Source organism: Thunnus maccoyii, chromosome 7 (assembly GCF_910596095.1).
Source record: "Thunnus maccoyii chromosome 7, fThuMac1.1, whole genome shotgun sequence".
Lineage (NCBI taxonomy): Eukaryota > Metazoa > Chordata > Actinopteri > Scombriformes > Scombridae > Thunnus > Thunnus maccoyii.
The window spans coordinates 4,902,015-4,925,842 of NC_056539.1; the positions used below are offsets into that span (position 1 = coordinate 4,902,015).

At 39.7% G+C, this 23,828-nt stretch overlaps 1 protein-coding gene across 2 annotated transcripts; it reads right to left on the minus strand.

Annotated features, from left to right (window-relative positions):
* Window positions 1–2,628: 2,628 nt before the first annotated feature.
* On the minus strand, window positions 2,629–15,271 carry LOC121900615 (protein shisa-like-2A). Of its 2 annotated transcripts, XR_006096994.1 has the most exons (4): window positions 15,000–15,271; window positions 9,709–9,845; window positions 6,278–6,562; window positions 2,629–5,024 (listed from the first exon to the last, which is right to left on the minus strand). XR_006096994.1 is itself a non-coding variant. In XM_042417046.1 (3 exons), the coding sequence occupies exons 1-3, from the start codon at window positions 15,179–15,181 to the stop codon at window positions 6,375–6,377; spliced, it is 507 nt and encodes a 168-aa protein (XP_042272980.1). In that variant the 5' UTR covers window positions 15,182–15,271; the 3' UTR covers window positions 5,785–6,374. The 2 variants fall into 2 exon arrangements, 1 of the variants encoding a protein (XP_042272980.1); XM_042417046.1 differs by lacking the exon at window positions 2,629–5,024 and having other exon boundaries at window positions 5,785–6,562.
* Window positions 15,272–23,828: the final 8,557 nt, after the last annotated feature.

The window sequence follows — 23,828 nt, forward strand, 5'->3', positions numbered from 1 at the left end:
AATTGAGTTAGTCCTCATAATTTCCATTCGTGTCATGGGTGGGACTTATGGACCTAATTATCTACTGTCCCCGTAATTAGGCATGTTGTCAGGTTGTTATACTTTGAGTTGTGTTTTGTGTATTCAGTATCTGAAGTGAAATTTGTGTTGTATGGCTCAGAATAGATTTTTTGATACTTACCATCATCTCTGTCCCTGTAATGCAGCAAGAAACTGATTTGGGCAGGGATGTCCGTTTAGTGGACAAAAACCTGCATGTGTGTCTGTGGGTGTGTGGGTGGAACTTGTTATCTTAATGTCAAACGCATTTTGTACATACTATAGCCTATAGTCTGTCTTCTGATTAGTCCAATCAGGCATTCCAAATAACATGTATCATGTAAAAAGTGCATTATACTGAGTATAATTTCAACTAAAAGCTAAAATGTGCAGTAGTTTTCCATAAGAATTATGCAAGTAACCTACATTGTTTGGTTGCTCAGGGTGTCATACAGTGTTTGGATCAGAACTGATTTTATCTTGGTTCTCTGAGGGGCCAAAACCTTGGATCCTTTGCCTCAAGTGCATCCTTTAATGATTTGGAGAAAGCAAACCAATCCAGTGAAGCAGGCCCAACTGATTGCTCATCATGACGTTTTTGTATTTTGGTAAAATGCAAGAATATGTTAGACTGAGCTCTGTGAAATAGTAATGAACAGACTGGGACTAGACTGAGACAAAGTTTTCCCCCCAAAATTACCAGTACCAATTGTAGTATCATCACAGCATGTTTATGTTATGTTTTTGCTGAAGATTAACATTTATAACAAAAAGCAAAAATATGCAACTCCATAAACATGTTTATATAGATAAGAAAACAGCAGAACAGAAAAAATAAAAACTTAATATGTCACCACCCAAGTCAAGAGTCAAGGAATTTTGTAACCACTCTTCTCACTCTTTTTCGTTCACATTCATTGCAGTCTGTTTGACAGTAGTTATTCTGTGTGGGGGGCGTGTACTCCTGGTCAAATTGCATGGCTGTCATCACTCTGCTGTCATCAACTGTCTCTTTACAGGCCTCACAATAATTATGTAGGACAAAACATGCATGAATTACTAAAGGGAGGTCATGCAGGTTTATGTCCATAGCCTTTCTAAGCGCTCCAAACCTTCAATTACCATTTGGCTTCGACACAGAGACAAGCCAAAGTACAGTTCTTGAGCTTGCAGCCACCATTTGCATACTCCCTCATGAGGAAGGGCAATAAGGGAACTTAACTAAATCTGCATTTGGGTTCAGCCTTGATATGTGACACATGCTGAAATAAAAAAAATCATAAATTACATTTGTGACAAACTCATATAACACATTTCTTTGCTTTGATCATCGTGGAAACGGTAAGTTGATGTCTGTTCTGTTATTACACTCTTAGAATTAAGGGTTCCAAAAGGGTTCTTCTTGATGGGCTGAGGTTCTACCCAGAACCATTTGCTTCTGAAAAACCCTTTTTTGAAGAAAGGGTTCTTTAAGTGTTCTTTGTAAGACTAAAGGTTCCAGTAAGAATCCTTTTGATTAATGGTTAGTTTAAGGGTTTTTAGCAACAGCAACTTTCATGATTGGTTCATTTTTATTTGATTGAGTGTTTCTCCTGCTTCTCTGTCTCCCTCCTCTGCTGTGTACAGAGTGCTGCTGTGTGCTGCTCCTCTGCTGTCGGTGTGTCTGTTTGACTGACACACACATGCAGAGCTGTGAGTGGGTGTGTTTATTTGTGCTTTAGAATGTAACCACTGTGAAAAGTTGGGAAAAGTTTTATTACTCTGATTCACGGCTTCGTTCTCACCAGCACCACCTCCTCTCTTCATTCACTCTCTAGCTCACTCAACCACTGCTCTCTCTCTCTCTTGCTCGTTGACTTTGAATGCTGTGTACAGCAACACCAACCGACAAATCCTGCATAGTATACCTTTAATGTTGGGATAAAGAGTCAGTCATTTAACTGCATTATGCACTCTTGACAGTGTTGAACTTTCATCACAGATAAACCTATTCAGCCTCCAGACAGATGAAAGCACATTAGCCTGAGCTGCTTCACACTGCTTAAAAATGAATAAATAAGAAACTCTGGGTATCATCTTTAAATATATGCTTATGTATCACCTACAACTTGAAAGTTGCCCATTAATTTTGACGCACTTTGAAAGTAAATTGTGAACTTCAGTTTCAAACCATCAAGAAGAAGATTTAGGGATCTCAGTGCGCAATAACAAAATCTAGGAGTTTATTTTGTGTCTTCAAGATATTTGGCTCCTTTGTGAAGCACTTGCATGAATTGAGTAATAAATGATAAGAGATATGAAGTAAGCAACATGATGTCCAAATCTATGTTGACTATGTTGATGTTGACTGATATGAAGGGCTAAAAACATCACACAACATAGAATAAATAATCTGAGCAGCTCCAACAGGTGCTTGAACCCATAAAATATGCATTACCTGAGGTAAGGGGAAAATAAGATTTAAAGACATTGCTCGAGGTGCAGCAAGATCAAAGTTAAGTTGAGCATCAAAGCAAGAGACAGCACACGTGCACGTGTAGTCATAACTTTAATAACTTTGGAAAATACACATTTATCAGTAAGAGGCACTTAAGCTGCCAAAGATCTCGCTATAAGTAGAATGATGTGAAACACAAGTCATTAACAAGCTCGTAAACAGAGACAGACATTACATGAATATTCATAAAATGAAGTGAGCAGTCAACAGGAGAATTCATAACAAAAAACGATGGTTTCTTCTTTTTTTAAAATATTTTATTTTGGTATTTCAAAACCAAACATAAATATAGTCGCAAGCGGTAATGATCAGAGTCAAAGCAGATTGCAAAAACTCACAAAGTTTGACATTTGTAGATCAGAAGACCAGATGCAGATGACTTGAGAGATTAAAATGATGAAAGATTTTGACTCTAGGCCAAGTCATTTTCGAGATTGCAAAAATGTAAACTTGATTATTACAGTGTCACCTTAAGGTCAATAAGTGTCATTATATGTGCCTGAGTAGTGGGTGGAAACTGCAACCCACCTGCCAATTTTTGGTATTTCTAGGTCTTATGGTGTTTGATGCACATACACTTTTAGCAGAGAAAAATAGAAAAAGAAATTTTCACAGGGTCACAACCTTCAACTTAATATAACCTCAAAAAGCATGTGAAAACATACCACATGCATGCTTTACTACATTGTTGGAAAGTAGGCCATCTAGGGATTCAAACCCTGGACCTTTGCATCCCCATAGAAGGTGACTTACTGACTGCACCACTGGGGCAACATGGTTTCCACACACCTTCTCACAACTTGAGGCAATGACATCACATGTGCAAAACTGGGGTATTTTTTGTCTATTTAAACTTAAAACGCTTACAACAGTCAAAATGTTGGTCATAACATTCTGAATCACACTACATTCTGCTGCTTTCAGGTGTATTGTCAAATATTTTGGTGAAATTTGTTCAAAAATTGGATGAAATAGAAAATGTTGTGCTTGGGCTACAGTACAAATTACAGCAAGATATTTAATATCACATGCACATAATTTGACATACATGTATTTTACAACTTTTAAACCACAAGAGATCACAATAGATAGACAGGAACTGCAAGATGCACACACTTTGGTGCCAGGCCGGATTCAAACAGATGACCTTGTTTAAATGAGTTTAGACCACTAGACCATCAGGACAACACGGCTGTCTCTGACAGCAGTTCACACTAAACAGTAACTTAACACTAGGAAATGACAGGTATCTTTCTATTCATTCAAGCACCTTTGAACATCTTAATTATTGGAAAAAAAATCTTCGGGAGGGGTGGCCGTTTTCCTGTTACTGTCATTGTCCACACTTATTTATTTATAATTTAAGTAAGTTATAATCTAGGATATATTTACTCTTTAAAGGGAAATTTCACCCCAACAGGAAAGTGTTAAGCCACAGTGGCTGTTAAACCTGGAACATCCATGTGAGACCAGCTACAGCTCCATTTCTATGAAAAACAAATGTAACCATCGCGATGTGTTTCCAGATGAACATATTTAAAGAAATATTTTAGCAATTTACTCCCCCAGATGCAGCTGTGTCACATTTCCACTCCATTGCAATGCTGGAGATGGAAATCAAAGCAGAGGGGGAGATGTCCTGACCTTTAGTCACTAATATAGGTCAAGTTCCAAAAACACTGGAGCCTACGATTCCCATAATGCTACTCAGTAGGCTCTCTCTGCCCAGTGAGCAAATAGTAGTTACCTAGATGTAACTTCAGTTTTATGAGTACGTGTGGAGCCCTCTACAAGCTTTGCTATTAGTTTACCAATAGGCAATTGGCACCTTGGAAAGATCTTTGCACTCATTGCTCAATCAAGAGGTAGCGACTGCGCAGCATCCTCTCATATCTACACTGCTCATCTCCCTTTGAAACTCAGCAACAAATGACTGGGGCCAGCTGGGCTTGTAGTTAGAGGGCTCCGCACGTATAAGAACTGGAGTTACATCCAGGTAACTACTATTTCTATTTTGTACATGCTCCACCCTATAACAGGCTTCGCTATTAGTTATTACAAAAAGCGAAGGCAATTAGGGATGAGCTGTATTCCCAGCTGGCCCAAAACCAGCTAACCAAAAAACAGCAGCAGTTCAGCAGTTGAGAACCGCCTGCCTGAGGATCTCGCGCCACACTGCAAAAAAACAACAAACAAGCTGGACACTTACCAACACCTCAGTACGCTCCAGACGAGGCCCACCTAGACAGTGCATGAAGCACTGCATGGGACACCAAACAAGCAGTCATATCCCTGAGATATGACTGTACAAAGGTTGAAGTGGATGAGCAGGTGGCGGCCAAGCAGATGTCCTCTACTGAGACATCCCTGAAAAGCACCACAGAGGACACAATGCCTCAGGCCATCTGGGGAGAGGGTGATCCACCGCTTCATAACTTCTGCGGATTGCATCACAAATCCATTGAGTGAGCCGCAGGTGATCCGTTTCCTGTGAAAAAGGGAGATGAGCAGCGTGGGGTCTTATAGTGGAAGGATGCTGTGCAGTTGCTATGTCCTGATTGGGCGGTGAGTGCAAAGATCTTTCTCAGGTGCCGAGGCAAGGCGTCGAGGGGTAAACCAATACCAAAGCTCATTAGAGGGTGGAGCACATACGAAATACAATCATATATTTAAAACTCCTCGCCAATCTTTGTCAAGTCTGAGAAAACAACCCTGATGATGTCATCAAGCCATCATGATAATTAAACTGATTTCATTTTTATCTCTGGTGTATTACTGTAACAGAGATACAGAGAATTTTTTGATTGAGAATGCTGATTGAGAATATATTGATCTATTCAGCTCCTTTTATTATTCACTTTATCTTCTCCTTCACCACACAACAGCAGAGGATACTAATTGAGAAGAAACCAGAACAGGCACAAAGAAAAATTAAAAAACAGTATTTGGGTAATCTTAGTACCCCAGAGATTTCTTTTGTCTGTCAAGCTCACTCTGTCTGTCAGCTTTAGCAAAAACATTTCTGAGTCTTTGATGTCAATGGTTACTTGTCATTCAGAGAACATACTGAGGTTATTTCTCAGTGGATCTCATTTCAAGAGCATGAATGAATTCTGCATGTGTATTTTTCATTTTTACAGAGACAGGAAAGCTAAAATGCAAGTGACAACCTCTGGACTTTAGGGAAATATTAAGGGAAATTAGTGCTAATAAATGTATTTGAACTCATCTCATCTCATTCATCTAAAGACAATTATAACGTATCTGTATTCTGTTCTTGTAATTTTACAGTTAGCATACATCATTTTCCAAAGGCTTTCTGCAGGTTGAAAACTTTAAAATAAAAGAGTCTACATAATTATCGCTCATATGGCTCAGTACTTTTTTGTTTTTGTTGGTTTTCCTTCAAACCTTGTTTCAAGCTTCTTCACTGATGAGACAGCACATTAATGCTTTGAGGCTAGCGACAAAATAGAGAGAATTTTGTTTTGTATGTTGATTATCAGGTGCAAAATCACTCACAAACACATTACACAAGCACATATGACAACAAACGATGCCCCAAACTTAAGCTAATAAATGCAAAAATGTGAAACTGTAATCACATATGCATCTGTTTTCATTCTTGTATTTGAATTTTTGAATGCTGAGATTTCCTTGTCAGAGTTCTGAAGCTCAGCTGTGTTCAACATAATAAAAGATAAATATGTTTGATTATTTGGAAATCTAAATTCAACCCACCCTGTAGTCTTCTACGGAAGAAGGATACAGTATAGTGAACAGGTCAGTGGCCACCATGTAAGAAAAAAAATGTCAAAAAGTCCAAAAGTGTGGCAGTCTATGCAGGACCCTCGACATTGATAGATGTGACAGTAGCCATGAAACAGCGCTGGAAAAGGCGGTCAGGGTCCGGTGGCTGGTTGTCACAATCCAGCTTGCCTCTCAGGAAGTGTTTCCGAAGGCCTTGAGGGCCAGTAGGGGCGCTGGTCTGACTCGGCCCTGGTCCTTGTGGACTGGATGTAGAGCCTGGAAGACAGAAACGCATTTTAAATGTAATGCTTTTTGAAGGAAAATTACAGTTTATCAAAACTTGGGGTTTAGTTTCGTGGCTCAGACCATGGGTCATTGCTCTGAACATGGCGACATTGCTGAAAATATATCCAACGGGCAACAAACACACATGGTCAGACAGACAGTCATACAGGTTGTAAACAAGCTGACAAATTAGGAGATTAGCTACCACTTAATTTGGAGGGAAAACCAAAAGTGAGCATGTCTATGATGGTTACAGTTGAACCAGGAAATAGAGTTGTGGTGGATGTTTACAACAGGCATTTTAAACTATTAAAATTTCAGAAATTATCATTGAAAAGTTAAATGACTATATAAAGTTTAAGAAAAATAAAATATTAAAGGAGCAACAATTTATTTTTTGGCCACCTGGGGGCAGCAGAACTACTTGCAAACACAACACTGACATATCATTGCCTTATAAAGCTGTTAACATGTTAGCTGTTGCCTCTAGCCACCTGATTAATAAAAGTCAGATATTCTCTATAGCGCTGTTTTGGTCTCCACTCTTTAACTGCTAAATGCTCCACTATATTCACTACATTCAATGGCTGTTTGGTGTTGAGCAGGTAGTGTAAAGTAGTTTATCAGATCTTTTTTGCTGAAAACAACCAATTCAGAGTTGATGAGAGTGAAGTGACTGAACCAAAACAGTAAAGTTGTGGGCTGTAAAATAAAATCAATGAGCTGAAAGACACTGAAACACTCTGTGAAGCTGAGAGGAACTGAAGTATCAGGTGCAAATTCTCTGTGGTTTCTCACATTGAGTGACCCATTTCACATTACATAGTCATTTTATTCATTGTTAACATAGTACAGTGCAGCTTTAAGAAATGTTAAACTTTGGTGGCTATAGCCCTGCTTTCATAGTTTTCATTCTCTTTAATACCATCAGACAAACAGCAAACAGCAGACAGCACAAATGTAACATACTCTAAAACAACATATTTTCTATTTGAGTTAAGTTTTTCCAAGTTACAAAACTTTTGACAGTCCCCCAGTGCCAGAATTTGTTATCTCTGCTCCCACAGCAGATGCTCGAGAGCAGACATGATGACAGTTTCCTTGCAGAACTGGGTTAAATCTCAGCCTTTTACTTGACAAAGAAATAAGAAACATACAGTACATACATATAATATATAGAGTTTGGATTGTATCAAATAGCCTCAAGAAAGGCCATGAAGGACAAGGACAGCCCACAGTAGTTGTTTAGAACTGAGCCAAATCATATCTTTATATAATTAACAATTAAGTCTGACACTATTGTTAAAATGCCACCATTTCATCTCGTACTGCCAAAATCGTAGATCATATCTAACCCACTGACATGGTATCAATCTTCTCATCTAACTGATGCAATAGAATGAATAAACTTGAATTTTTTTAACAAAGAATTGTGTCTAGATTTTTTTTGTATTAATGAAAAAAAGAAAGCATTCTGTAAAATGACTAATTACACTAAAAATTACAGACAATTTAAATATTTTCTCTCCATCTCATTATGAAAGAAAGATTCAGCAACTGCAGTATGGACTATTCCACTCTTATGAATTCAGTCTGAACAGCTAAAACAAAGATTAAGTTAAGAAGAGCCCAGTTGGTCAGACTTTTGTCCAGTCTGGTGTGGGAGGGATTCATGTTCTTAACAGAAGAGACCACATAATTCCATTGTTTCTCTGCAAACACACACGAATAGCCTAAATATGATTAAAGCTCATTAACAATAAAAGAGAGAAATGTGCACAATAGATATTTTAAACTCACAAAGGGGACTGTCTTGTTAGATCTGAGTTGAGGGTTTCCTTCGCTCAGTTTCTATGTTTTTTTTCTTAGTTTTTATCCCTTAATGAATGCAATGTCAGAGATCCCCATAAACTTGATCCATAGTCTGCATAAGTATGAATAGAGACATAAAGATGTGTCCTTGTACAAGGCAGAATTATTGTCAAGTGCTGAGAATCTACTTAAACTTCTGGAGAAAATAATGAGAGCAGTTTTCAAATGCAGCAAGCATAAAACCAAAGCACTCCAAACAAGTTTTGTGCTTATGAAAATGTTGCTGCACTTCAAATCTTTTCTTTCCGGTTGACTGTAACCTGAATTTCTTTAGTGCTCACTCAATAGTTTTGTAATTATTGTCAAAATAAACCACAACATATTAAAAAAGATAAATTATGAACTACGTAAAGAGCATTGTTTGTACGAGCAGTCGTGCAAAGTCTGGTTACTTGTTTCATTTGAATACCGATTGTTGTGGTTTGCAATGTGGACCCAAACGCAGATAGAGACTAGAGTGGAGATAAAAGAATAAAGGCTTTATTTCCAGGGAAGTGGGAAATGGAAGTTGATGGAAAAGCAGGCTGATGCAAAGATTTCAGCACAGGAGCTGCTCCAACTAACTAACAGCTGTCTTGTGTACAGAGTCACAGCGTTATAACAGAAAGACATGCAGAGGTTTTATTCTGAACTGAGGATGAATTCACGCTGTGTAATATCTGAATGTGAGAGAAAAAAAACTGTTCAAAGAAATGATTGATGCACATAAAAGCGGTAACTTTTATGTGCATCCTGAGTAAGTCCTGAGTAACTAAACTAATATCCGACCAGGATTTAGATTCTGACAGACAGTAAACCTCCGCTAATGAATGCGCTTTGATATGGACTGAATGAATGAGGAAATGAAACAGCGAGTCTGGCTCTCTAAGAGGGAGGAGACAGAGAGAAACTCAGGGTTTGTTGAAGAAAACCTGCCAGCGAGAAGGTTAGGTTCAGAGAGTCAGTTACTGCGGTAACTGACCCCAAGTTTAAGTTAACTCTCTTTCTGAAACTGAAAACCTAGAGTTTCCTCATCTCAGGGTTAACAAATTCAGAGTTTTCACAAAACCCGCTTTCTGAAACAGGCACAGGGAAGCACTGGGAACACAGGGAAGGGGAAACACTAGGGAACCTTCAGGTATCATAACAGTGATGCCCCATTTCATAGAGTTTTCTTTCAAAACATTCCACTCAGCCATTAATAACATGCTCCTAAATAATTCAGTGTATTTTATCGATGTGTTAGCAGAATGCCCCCTGGAGAGAAACCGAGCTGTAGTGAGTACCTGGTGCTCGGAGCGGCAGCCCGTTGTCCAGACCTCTGGGTTTGGTGGTGATGAACAGATAGCAGAGGACACAGAGAGTGATGATAAACGCAAGGAGAACCAACGCTGCCACAGAGAGACCCACGAGAGCTCCAAGACTGTAAGACACATAACAAAGACACAGTAGTAGTATCACCTTCCATATGCTCTCAGTATACTGTACAATAGATGGAAATAACATACAGTAGATGCATAACGATGTATCCAATTGCAACTATTTGAAATGCTGGTACAGGTTAAAATAGAAAATATTGATTTAATGTCCATTATGGCAGTTGGTTGTGATAACATTTTACTCACCACCTCAGTTGTAGAAATTTGGAAAAAGCTGACTGAGACTTTAGTTGGGGCAAAGATCACGAGCCTTCTATAGCTTGCCAAAGAACTTGAATTTAGCGGAAATCATATCAAACACATCTTTGAGTCAGTAAGTCTTTATATTCCCCTGGAAAACAAATCTGTAGCTTCCTATGTCTGTGTTTCTCAAAAATCTACAACAGAGGTGGTGAATAAAGTGTTGTCATGACCAATATTCATAAAACACAACAAAATGCTGGCAGCTCTATGAGGCAATATTTGGGCACAGCCGTGCTTTGAGTATGTAACTATACTATAGAGTAACTATAAGATGTCTATTGTAAGTTTCAATAGTTTACAATCAAAGTTTTTACAGTATATCAGTAGCCACTGGCTGGCCGTCATTTGATTTAGAAGCTGCTGTACATAAGATAACATAGCTGCTGTTCTATCTCACACATGCTCTGCTCTTACTGGACTCTATGGGTAACGTTCGCCCTCTGAAATTTGCATGTACATAGCCAGCCAATCAGGATGCGCCTACTGACTACATGTGTCCCACGCAGTATATCCGGCAGCATCTCACTGCCACTCACATCCTTCTGACTTCAGCAACGGGGAATCTTCTCACTGATCTTACTTCTCCACAGGTGGAGTTGCTGCAGAATATTTGCTGGAATATTTTGAGAAAATTTTCTGGTTGGGTGCGCAGCTGGTCGCGGCAACTGGCAACCTGGTAGTGTTGGGCATCGCTGTGGCTAATACACCACTAGACACCCTGCATCTATTGTGCCGAGTACGCACATTGGCGTGTTATGTTGAACACAGGGACCCTTTCAGTGCACTGAACAGCTGTTCTGGTGCGATGGAGAGGGAGCGGCCTGTAAAGCCCTATCCGAGAAGCACCTAGCTAGTTGGCTTCGTGAATGCATTTCCCAAGCCTATAGGCAGGCCGGTAAGGACCCCCCCCCACCGTGGTTGAAGCGCACTCCACATGTGGTGCAGCAGCGTCAACGGCCTTATTCAGTGGGGCAAATGTCAAGGACATATGCATTGTAGCATCTTGGTCTATGCCTTGGCCATTCATAAGGTTTTTTCTCTTGGACATGACGGGCTCCTTGTCAAGGTCTGTGCTCGCAAGGGCGACTCAGGATGTGTGAAAAGGGTGGTGTGAGTGTTAGCTGTGGTACACTGGACAGGATCAGGTGACTCGGGGAATGTGGTGTGCAGGGTTGGTTTTGGTTGGTATGGTTTTTGACCCCTGTGAGGTTAGGCCATAGTTAGCACTTTGATTAGACCAAATGTTGCCCACTACACTGGGTTGTATTATACAAATCTATTTTCTATTACAAAATTGAAATTTTCTAGCCAAATCTTTGTCACTTATTTGATTTATACTTTACAGTTTGCCTGTTTGTTGGTAATAAGGTCATTTTGAAATAAAATCACATCAGATTTATTACGTGCTGCAGAAGTCATCATTCCATCTTCCCTGAAACATCCAGAATTTTGCTCTATTTTATGGTTATACTGTACCCTGTAATAATAGAGTAGGTACCCAATGGTTAAATAATAACTACAGTATGAGTTCTCTCTAAATTTCTCCCAAATGTCCATATGTTGCTCAGGAGGTCATACATACCCTGTAATAATAGAGTAGGTACCTGGTAGATAAATGATAACTAGAGAAAAAGTTCTTTGGAAGTTCCTGAATTGTTACCCCCTTATTCCATAACGTCACATCTTGTTCCCCTGTACCTACATATATGTATTGGTACTGTTAGTACAAAAAATTACACCGTAACTACGAAGTAATTATGCTGCAGGTTGCAGGCTACGAATTTTCTTAGATGTTTAAGTAAAATTTTACTGAGAATTTTCTCTTTTGTGCATCTGTGAGCACACAAATCAGTCTTAGTGTAACTGCTATAAAACATCTGCATATAATAAATCTGTATAGCATTATTTTATATGTGATTTTTATTTTATTTTTACAGTAACTGGACAGAATTGAGAGCTTATAGATTTAAGTTATCCTTGTGCCACTGAATTATGTGTCTGGCTACACTACCACACACAGGGTCACCGCGTTGCTAGCTAGCTTACAGCCAGAAAACATTGGCTGATTAGGGCAAACCAACATGGTCTACACGTTGGAGCAGTCACATTCATACGAATGACGCCAGGTGAGAATTCACTTTGCTTTCTGTGTGAACAAACCTTTATTCTTCTTCCTCTGTAGTTCTCAGTTGTGCTGGTAATGCAGTCCACATTGAGTCATGATCCCTCTCATCATATGTTGCCCACTATTCTTGTTTGGAATGTTACTTCCTATATGGGACTCTGCAGCCAACTTTTTCTTTGAATGTACTGTATAATTCTCAGTGTGTGAGATGGTCTGCTCGTCTACCATCCTTTGCATGAGACAGGATGAATATATACTTAAAATAATATTTCCTATTTGTATGGTCCAATGTTATGTATGTGTTCAGCTCTTGTACTTTTTGGAAGCTCTAATCCTGAAAATGCTGAATGAAATCTTTACATGCATATTTGGTATGAATGATCAGTCTATTTACTCTCAGTTGGAATATAAAAATAGACAGCTAGAGCATCTATGAATACCTCTGCAAGTTCAAACAAAAAGAGATATGAAGCTGATTTAATTTCAGAGTCTCTGATTCTCTAAAAATATTTACTATCTTTTGAGCAAAGTGCCAATGTGCTTCAGCTATGAACAATGGAGTGCGGGAGTGATGTGTTATGTATTCATGCCTTATGATATAAACGCCTACTCTGTACCTTGAGAGTAGCGAAGCACTCCACAGCAGTGTTTCAGTGGAATTATTGTTACACATAATGACACATAATGATGCAGAATGGTCAGATATATGCTGCACAGACCCGGCTAATCTCACTGGACCAAACCTCCTACAGAGATGATTTTTAACACATCATGTCAGTTACATTATAATACATTACAAACAGATTAAAAGCCCATTATAAACCAGGATCAACTTTTTTATATAGAAAAGCTACACACACTTACATTCAATAACAACATTACTAATTAAATGATAAAATATTCAGGATCCACACATTGTACACTCTGATTTTCACTACAATACTGTGCATTATAATGTGATTTTGTACATAAAATGCACTTTCTCTATTATGACTTCAATGGTCACTTCACCAAAGTACAAAAACATATTACCTCACTTACCTTTAGGGGCATCTAGTCATGCAGATAGTTTGGGTTTTACTTTTATTTAGTTTTGAGATATCCACAAAATCTCTCCAAACCTAGTGCAATGGAGGCGACTGGAATCTTGTTTGTGGTCACAGCATTGAAAAATTAGATCCACATAATCCACACATCCACTCAATATGAACAGTTCATTGGAACTAATTTCCCAAAGAAAACTAGTGACTATATGAGGTCTATGGATTATTATATCTGTGGAGTAACAGGGACCCAGTGGGAGAAACACGTTTTTAACATGAGCACCACAAATTAAATTCAGTCCACCTTGACTGTACTAAGGTGGCAGTAAAAATCTCAGGGACAGATTTTGCATATCCTGGATGAATAGAAGCACAACTTTCTGAACAAGAGATGCAAATAGAGGTAAGTGAGTTCTCTGTTCTCGTTTTTTGTCCTTAGCTTATAACCAAAGCAGTCAAAACACCCAAATTTTGATAGAAATCCAATCAAGTTAAAGCAACAAAAATGAGGATTGAGAGCATTTTGAGAAAAAACATTCATTTACAAAATATAAGGAAATGTGCTCTGGTTGCTTGTACCTGGACATATTCATACCATAGTATAGCCCCAGTTTGTGCCTTTTATGCAGTAATTATAGGCCTGCGAATAACAATTATTTTCATAATCGATTAATCTTCCAATTATATTTCAGATTAATCGATTAATCGTTTTAGTCTGAAGCATCAAAACTGTGAAAGATGTCCATCACAATTTCATGGATGGCACACTGACATCATCAAATGTCTTATTTTGTCTCAACAACAGTCCAAAGCCCAAATATATTCAATATTCTGTAATTAAAGGCAAGGAAAAGCAGCAAATACTCACATCTGAAAACCTGACACCAAACTTTGTGCATTTTTGCTTATAAAAGGACCTAAACAATTAATTGATTGTCAAAATAGTTTCTGATTCATTTTTAATTGACTAAATGATTGTTGTAGATTGTTGTAATTGTTGCAGATCTGATTGTAATACATGACAGGTACAAACTAAATGTATCAGTGAGAATAACTGGAGGAACATCTACAGACACACACAGCAACACTAAACACAAACTAATCTGGATCACAGCAAATAGTATAAGCTCTTCTATCACTGGAAAATCTCCCAGATCCAAGTCCTCCTTATAACCTGCATCATATTTTACAGTTTCGCTGTAAAACATAATGAAAGTCAAGTTAACATTAAAATTCAGAGTTCCCCTCTTATTGATTGAAGATAAGTCCACCGGTGTTAAATGCTAAATCAAAAGTCTTCCTAACAAGTCTTCAGTCTCTCACTGATGACAGCTAATTAGCCTAATAAGAGCCAAACCGAGACAAGCTGCAAAATGTCATCAACATGTTGGCTTCTGAACACAAAGCACTGGTATACACAGTCACTTATGTGCTTTCCAATCCACACCTGTATGTTTTTTTTTTTTTTTTTTTTTTTTTACCTTTAAAAGATCCCATTGCTATAAAAGTCTTGATCAGTTGTTTTGTGCAGAATTGCTGTTTGCTGCAGGGGAATTCACGCCTGATGATACTCAGCTATCATGTGTCATAAAAGAAGATGCTGCGTGATAATCCACGCCGGACGCAGGTACATTTTCCCTCAACTACACATCTCACGCAGCAGATACACAGGTGGGGAAAAAAAATCTAGACAATACTGTAATTTGACTGTGTTTCTCTCTCCTTACCTTAACCACCACATGTATCCATATTCGTATGGGAAAAAGCTGTTGGGGTCATCACAACAGTACTTCAAGTCACTGAACCCGCAGCAGAAAAGTGCCGTGGTGTCACTGTCCGCTCTGGGACACGTGAAGCCCTCCACGAGCACGTTTTCTTTGCTGTAATAACTTTCGCAGTCCGAGCTCATGTCAGAAACAGACTGTCCTCACAGGGGCAGCCGGGTGCGGTGCGGCGCACATGAAGCCTGCTCTCATTCCGTCCATCTCCCACTGCAACTTCCCAGCACCGTCACACAACTGTGTGAACCAGGAGCTGCACCCCCACCCATCTCTCTCTCTCTCTCTCTCTCTCTCTCTCTCTCTCTCTCATTCAAATCCAAATTCAATAGGCTTTATCATTATCATATCCCTAAAGCACTGTATGAATACTGACATTAACATAATGATGTGAATAATACATTCAGATCACTGTTACGGAAGGGCAAAAGGGAATTGAATGTACTGTATGGCCTATAGGCTCGTTCATAATATATCTATAGATACACAGTCTATATACTAATTAACAATTCGGAAAAATTAATGCATTTGCAGATTTAAGATTTGTACTTTTAAAAAAAGTGTTATTATTTTAACATTGGCTAAAAAAAATTGCAATAGAAAGAAAAAAATAATGTGTTCATCGTGTGTATGCATGTGTGTGTAAATTACCAGAAAAAAGAAATAATAATACGGATAACAAGAATAGAACAAATGCATGCATATTTTTTCATGATAAGACTTAAGGAAAGTAAACCTCCCTCAAATGTGCTTTCAATGTAAGTGATGGAGGGCAAAATCTACAGTGTGTCTATAAACCGTACAAAAATGTACAAAAATTGTACAAAAATGCATTTACAAGTTGATGTGAAGCTTATATGAGGCTTCAGCAGTCTGAGTTAATCATATCAAGTGGATATCTGCCACATTTACAGTCTTTTTAGCACCAAATTCCCTCTTTGTGTTCCATCGGACAGTGTTTCCCTGTTGAGCTGCAGTGAAAGAATAGTAACAAAAAGAGGAACTTTGGCACTAAAAAGACTGTAATGTTGAAAGATATCTACTTGCTTTGATTCATTTGGACGACTGAAGCTTCATATTAGCTTCAGATAACCTTTTAAATACATTTTTGCACAGGCTTGTGGATTTTGTCCTTCATTAATTACATTACAAGTGCATTATGAAGGGATCTTCTAATGGTCATCATGAACAGTAGGAATGATTATGGCAAGAAAACCTGAAGAATCTGTCCTTTAACAGTATATGACTTACCAGTGAATTATAAGAAGGTAAAGAAAAAAGGTCATGACTATATTAGCCTACCTACAACATCAAAATCTTAATATTCCTTAATTGCCAGTACTCAAAGGGGTGAAAATGACATCAAAATATTTGTGAATGACTGTAAAAGCACATTTATCTCTGTGTTCAGAGGAGTATCTGATTCATCTTTCCATCCTCCAGTCTGATAGGTGGCTAGACCAATCTGCTCCACTTCACTGCACGAGTCCTGCTCCCTGCAGGCAGTATGTGTCTATGTCTAAGGTTTTACATATTTAGATTTCATTCTGTCAAACAGTCATAAGGGGCAATGAGGCGACACATCTGCATACTCCAACAGGCATCAGTACCAGTAATTTAGTGCTCGAGTACTCTGTGAATTACTTTTTTCATAGAAGGATGCAAGATGAATCAGTGGTTAATGAAACTGTAACAAGGGCCTGCAGTGATGACATTAACATAGTAATGAGTAATGAAATATCAATGAAATAAGCAATTCTAATTAATTATAATGAATTAAATAAGAGTCGTTTTATTTGTATCAAGTACTGCTCTTTATGGGCATTTACAGCTGGTTTATGCTGCTTTCTTTTTAGAATGGCGTTGTCAGTCTGTCGGTCGACCATCTAAGTCCAGACTGAAATAACAACAGCACCTATTGGATGAATGGCCATGACATTTTATACAGATATTCATGGTTACCTAAGTGAATACCATCTTTTAAGATCCCCTCACTTTTCCTCTAGCACCACCATGAAGCTGACATTTGAGGTTTGTGAGACAGATTTAGGTAGTGTTTATCATTTGATGTATTTCTTGTATATATATTATATATTTTACAAATATTCTTCACTAACAAAGACAAAAAAAGATAAAAAGTAGTTTTATTTGGATTGTTGAGAGGGTTCAGGATTGGATGAGGATAGTGTATGGTGGGCTGGATGGGGGTCGAGGAGAGCAATGAAGGGGGTCGATGGCTTGGAGATTACTGGGGACCAAATGGAATCACAAAGAGGCTGGAGCGTCTAGGAACCTGGGGGTGGAGACTCAGGGTGGGGTGGGGACCATTCAGGTGGCTGATCAGAGGAGAACCACCTACTGCTGCATCTGAGCATGGCAGGATGTCATGGGATTGGGTAGTGCGGTTGTCTCGGAAAGCACTTGGGTGCGTCGGAGGATGAGGGGGTAGGATGAGAGCTGGGAGGTTCATAAAGGGTGGGATGAAGGAGGGATACAGAGGGATGAATGAGGGTTGACGCGTGGCGTGAAGAAGGGTCAAGTGGAGGGATGCAGGAGTGACGAGGACTAGTTGGAAACCACAGATGGACCAAGAATAAGAAAACGGGCAAACTGGCGTTTGGGATGGTCAGTCAGAGCATGGTTTTGGGCATGTAATGTTTATGGGTGTAAGCGATATCAGCGTGATCGCAAACTGTGTGTGGTGATGGAATAAAGGAGGGTCGAGGGTGGGTGGAAAACCTGATTGAACCAGGGGCGGGAAAGCGGATGGCATGGTGGTTGGGATGGTCCACTGGCAAATAGTGTAGAGCATTTAACGTCTACGGGTGTTAGAGATGATGGCCCGATTGTAGACAGTGTTCAGTGGCTTGATGAAGGCGGGTCAGGGGGTGAGGGATGAAGGGATGAGGGTCGAGGGGTGAGGGATGAAGGGATGCGTGTGAAGTGGTAAGATGTGTGGCTCACAGACGCAGGGATGAAACAAAAACACGAGGCAATTAAGACGTAGGGAGCAGGCACGTGGGGAAATACGACCTGGCTCTAGCTAGGGCTGAAGCAGTCTGTTGCCGCGCTGTAGTGGCGACAGGATGGAATCATCGGTGTGCCAGTGCGGGGGGCGCTGGATAGGGAACCCGCAAGTGAGTGGTCGGCTGGAGCGGTGGTGGAACTGGAGGCTGTGCAGAACTGGAAAGTCTGGCTTTGTACGCTGTGGAGGGGCGGAGTGGCGGAGGCCAGAGTAAAAGTGCTTGTGGGCACAGTGTTAACGATGGCTGGAGTGAGGGGATCTGCGACGGGGGGTGCTGAAGACACAGAAAAAACATTTAGGTGTTGGGGAAGGGAGGGGGAAGGGAGAGGAACGGGGATAGAACAGTAGGAAATTGAGTGGGTCCATCAGAGGGAGCACCGTGGCTCGGTGCAACAGTTGCTGTGGTAACGGCAGGACTGGAGGTGGCTGAGGGAAGAAACATAAAAGGAGGAGCTGCTGGAGTGGGTGGAGCCGAAAGCATAGAGGTAGCTGCAGCTGAACGAAGGGAAGAGGAAAGGATGAGGGGATGTATGTGCGGGGGTTGATTGTGCAGCCTGCGGACATGGGGATGAGAGAAAAGATGAAAAACATGAGACAGATCAGACAGGGAAGGAGCAGGCACAGGGGAAGATACGACCTGGCCCTGTGAGAGGGCTGAAGCAGTTGGCTGCATCATGACGTCATCGACGTGGGCGGGGAACCCGGAGGTGAGCGGCCATCCGGAGTGGTGGTGGAAGTGGAGGCAGAGAGGAGCAGGAAGAACCTGGCTTTGTTGTTGGTTCGGCGAAACGGGATTTGTATCTGGCCAGGGCTGAAGAAGTCTGGGCTCTGTTGTAGTAGGCGGCGTTGTGATGTCATCGGTGTGCAGTGTGTGTTGGCCCGGCGGCGGACAATGAACCCGGAAGAGTGGGAGGATTTGAGCTGCCGGCAAGAGAGTTGATGGAAGTAGAGTCTGCATAGAGTTGTAAAGTTTGTCGTTATCATCGTTTCGTAGGAGTGGGACGACTTTCTCCTCGAGAGCTCGCCGGAGGTGAGCAAACATCCGGTTGAAGATGGTAATTGCTTGGAAAAGAGCCATGTCGGAGTGGGCCATTGCGTGGATGAATGTGGAGCTTCTGGATCCCAGCTGATCAGAAGCGCAGCGTCTGGAGGAGAAGGGTTCCATGTGGATGTGGTGGTGAAGGAGATATCTCGTTGGTACTGCTGGATCTAGTCGTGGGTGGTATGTTGCAGAGGAACGTGGATCACGGAGCACGGGCGGGAGGTGAGTGTTTGCGATGCAAGCGTGTCACAGGTTGTGTGAGAACTGAGACGAACAGGAGAGAAAGGGGTTAGACGCGCTTATATAGGTAACTTATGCACGGATGACTGAATTAGTGAGAGAGAGGGGCGTGGTCTTGTTCCTGAACCTTTGTTATAATAATAACTCCATTTAAACTAAGTGGTCAGTCATAGTCATTCAACACCTGCTTTACATTATCACAATGCTATGTCTATTTTAAAGTTAGCTCCTTGCTGTGTAAAATGAGACAGTTGACTGTCTCACTGAATGTAAGTTATTCAGCCTTTGTTTAACAGTTAGTTTATGTTGAGACAGTGGTCAGACAAGTCATAGTAATGTAGATTTCTATGTCTCTTCAATGTGTTGATTTGACAAGAAGATAGTGTTGTTTGTTCTTCAATTCAGTGTGATAGCAATGTCAATTTGTCATCCGATGCTGCTTTGGTCCACACCTGTGTGCTGTTATTCTGGCATACATGATTGAGAAGAAATCCCACTCTTAGACTAGTTGAACTCTTGACCCTTGTTTCTATCTGAGGGTTGTTCACTAACCTGTAGGGCTATGGATGCTTTTGTTCCTGTACAGGGGTATTTAAGAAGTGTTTGAGTGCCAACTCGCCAGAGAGAGAAATGGTAATTCTCGGTGGTATGCTCTCTCTCTCAGAAATATGATACATTGTACTTCTTATTGTATTATTTGATTACATTATTTCAAAACCTGACAGTGCTCTCTTTATGTGTTTATTGAGTGATCCTACAATTTTCCGCTACAGGTTCAGAGTGTCATGACCAACAACTATCGGATTGACTGCCATGAAATTTGGTAAAGACATTCATCTACTCATCAGAATGAATTATAATATCTTTGGTGATCCTTTAAGTTTCATCTAGTACCATCATCAGGTCAAAATTTAGATTTGTCCAATACCACCACATCACTGTTCAAATATACATTAGTGGGGGAACACATCAACGTTCATATTACCATGTCGTCGTCAGTTCATTAGTAAACGACATGCATTGTTCAGACTGAGATAAAGACATGCAATTTTACACAGAAACTGGTGAGGAAGAAATGCCTGTTTTAAGATGAGATAGCTCACACTGATACTGTGTGTCTATGGCTGTTTGATGAATATTGCAAACATTTGTTTGCTTAGGTGTATATTTTGTGTGGGACTTGGAGCTGGCTGATAGTGCTGCAGACTGATGGCACTGGATGTAAAATGCATGCAGCAGGTGTACAATCTCTTTTCATGATCCTGAGTGGCTGATAAATAAAACTTACATGAGGTACTGCACTAACAAAACACATCTATCATATATCTAGCATCTTATATTGTTTGATGGTAAACAACAGATTCTCATACATGCTAACACTGATAAACTTTCCAGAATAAGGGAGCAGCTGTCCACCATTGCTACTTGCTGCTGTTTCTCACTGAAATGTCATGTGTCATGTTAGCCAGCTAGAGCCAAAAGATGTCTATCAAAATATAGCATGTAGTAAAAATGTTTTGGAGTTCCACATGAATAGTAATTTCAGTGTTTTTCTTCTAAATACTGAAAATGTTCATATGCAAGTTTTGATGATATTGTGGCAGTATATTTTCTAGCAGTGAGGCCTCTCTAAATTACTAGATAATTTATTAACCATTACATAATGAAGCTAATAGTTACAAATAAAGACAAGTATGAAATATGCCAACACATATCCTCCACTCTGATCAGTGTCAGTCTGTCACAGCTGTTGACATGTAGATCACTGTATCATTCTGCATATTTTACATTTTTGCCTGAGTTGAAGATGTATCAGCACATAAAACCTTCAATAATCCAAAATCTGAGTAAGGTGCATGCAACAATAATATCCTGATTTCTTTTGGAGTCAACTAGCTTGTATATTGTGGTTTAATTAAAACCAAGATGGGCTCCTGTTACCAGGAAGAATAAGGTGATTACGTGGGCAAACAAGTCACAGGATACTCTAAAAGTGTGCATGTAAGCTCACTGCTGCATTGCAAAGGAGCAGCAGAGTAGGTTGTCTTAATTTTCAGGACAGTATATACGCAGCAAAGACAAAACGTTTCGTACTTATAAGTGGAGGATAAGTTGCTTCTCTCTGTGGTGTACTGAAGAGGTAGTATCCAGGCAGGATTTATTAACTACTCAAGGTCTGTACAGCTGAGGAATAACATGGTGACCTCAAGCTAATTATGAATTCCATCTTGGACAACACGTCTCATCTCGTCCACAGTTTGCTGATGCAGAAACAAAATAATAGCTTCTAACCAAGATGCAATAGGGACCATCTGGAAATATTTCAGTTGTCACAGCAACACCATGTGGAGTTTTGATCACAGACAATTAACCTTACAGTCAATGTCAAAAAGCCTAATTCTGCAAATATGAGTTTTTCTTTATAGTCCATGTCCATTAGAAATCAAGCTGTTTTCATCTATCTATCAAATCTAAGTCAGATGATAGATGATATATGAGTTGCAACTGGTCTGAGTTTGTCCTCCAGTGTTTCATAATCATGCTGAACGACGCAAAGAGGGAGTTGATATTAAAGGTCAAAATTACTAACACAAATGTAATATCCCAGTCGTGATATCTCAAATACCACATGGCTTTAGAGTAACATCACCTCCACACAGAGCAGTGTGCTGGTTCTGGCAAAGGTCACGCTATGCAAACAACAGTGGAGGAAAGTTTAACAGTGTTGATTTTGCTGTATGTGCCATTCATATTGGATGAACTGAACCTTCCTCAATCAGGAAAGTTAATCATTGAGGTAAGAATTGGGGGTTAAATGCCAAACAAACAAACATTTTTTCTCATATTAGATAGATATTTATTGTTTACACAAAATTTGGAAACATTTCTATTTCTTATTGAAGCCACCAGCCACCAGGCGCATCAAATGAAAAATTTTTCACCTTTTTGTGATTTCTTTTCACCAAATTAAATATCAGATTTTATATATGTATGTTTGCTATCTTCTGATAACAGCACTTATAGTCCCCCTCCACCCAAAAATGTGTGTTACTGTGTGTCACATGTGTCACTTAGATGTTTGAGCTTCACCGTGCAGAATGATGTACGTGTAGAGTTTGACACTAGAGGGCTGTTTTCACATCCATCATCTGACGGAGGAAAGTTTCTCTGTTCCCACCTTAAATCTCAGTTTAAGGTATGTACTTATGAGCATGATTTGTGACATCACAACTAGTTTTAGCCAATCATGGTCCACTAGGCAACTTACAAAAATGTTATATGGAAACAATATTACATTATTACAAATTATTATTCAAAGCAGAGTATTTTTATGCATCTTCAATGAGTAAGTATGATATCTGACATTCTAAGTTACTAGTAAAAATCTCTCACATCAACTACTCACTTTCAAAAAAAGCTTCTTCTTTCAGAGGCTAAACTGAGCTTCAGTGTGTGGACTATGAAGATCACTTTATTCATCATGGCGTTTACTACTCAGTCGGTGAAAACAGTTGTATTGTATCTTCTGAGGCTCTAGAGGAGATTTCTAAAGTCTGGAAAAATTACCCTGATGATGTCATCAGTTACCAGTTATCTCAGCCTGGTCTTGGGGACAAACACATTTCTAACAGGGAGCCTGCTTTACAAATGGGGGGCATTTGAAAGACTTACCAGACAGAAAGGGGCGACCAAATTGGCTATGAAGTTGTATTATGGTATATGGGTTGGATCCAGTGTTTTTGTGACTAAAAGACAGCATATCTCAGCCTCTGCCGCATCAGTTTTGACATATCTTCTTTTAATTGGTCTCTCACAAGTTTGCCAAATCACAAAAAGATAAGATAGAATAATAAAGCTCTTGTCATATGCTCTCATTAACTATGCTTCTGTTGAAGGAATGACTTTCTGTATCTTTTAAGCCCTGTGCTGGAAGGTAACTAAGTATATTCACTCAAATACTGTACTTAAGTACAAATGTGAGTTACCTTACATGAGTGCATTTTCTACATTTAAGGGTAAATATTGTACTTGTACTGATACATTGTAGTGTCATCTGGTGTGTCGCCAGCTGGCACTGACTGCTCACAGCTCAGTGATGGTTTGACGTAGGTCAACACACAAATGCAGATGGATACTACACCAAAATACAACAGGGATGAGGGTTATCATTCATTGTTCATCACGGTTTCAACAAAGGAGTTCCTGGCTTTTCTGCACTGCGACAACTTCCTCACGTCCTTGTCCCACCAACTGTGACTGTAACAATAGTTACTCTTCAGATTAAGATTTTATAACAATGCTTACAATATGGGTATATAAAATAGGCCTAATTAAAATTAGCTCGCCCTCAGCCAGCTGCAACATTAAAAGGCTGCTTGTTAATACATTAGTAATAGTAAAGTCCAATTTAATGTACACTGTAATAATATAACACTCTCATAGGTGTCATTCTGTGTAAGAAGAACTATTA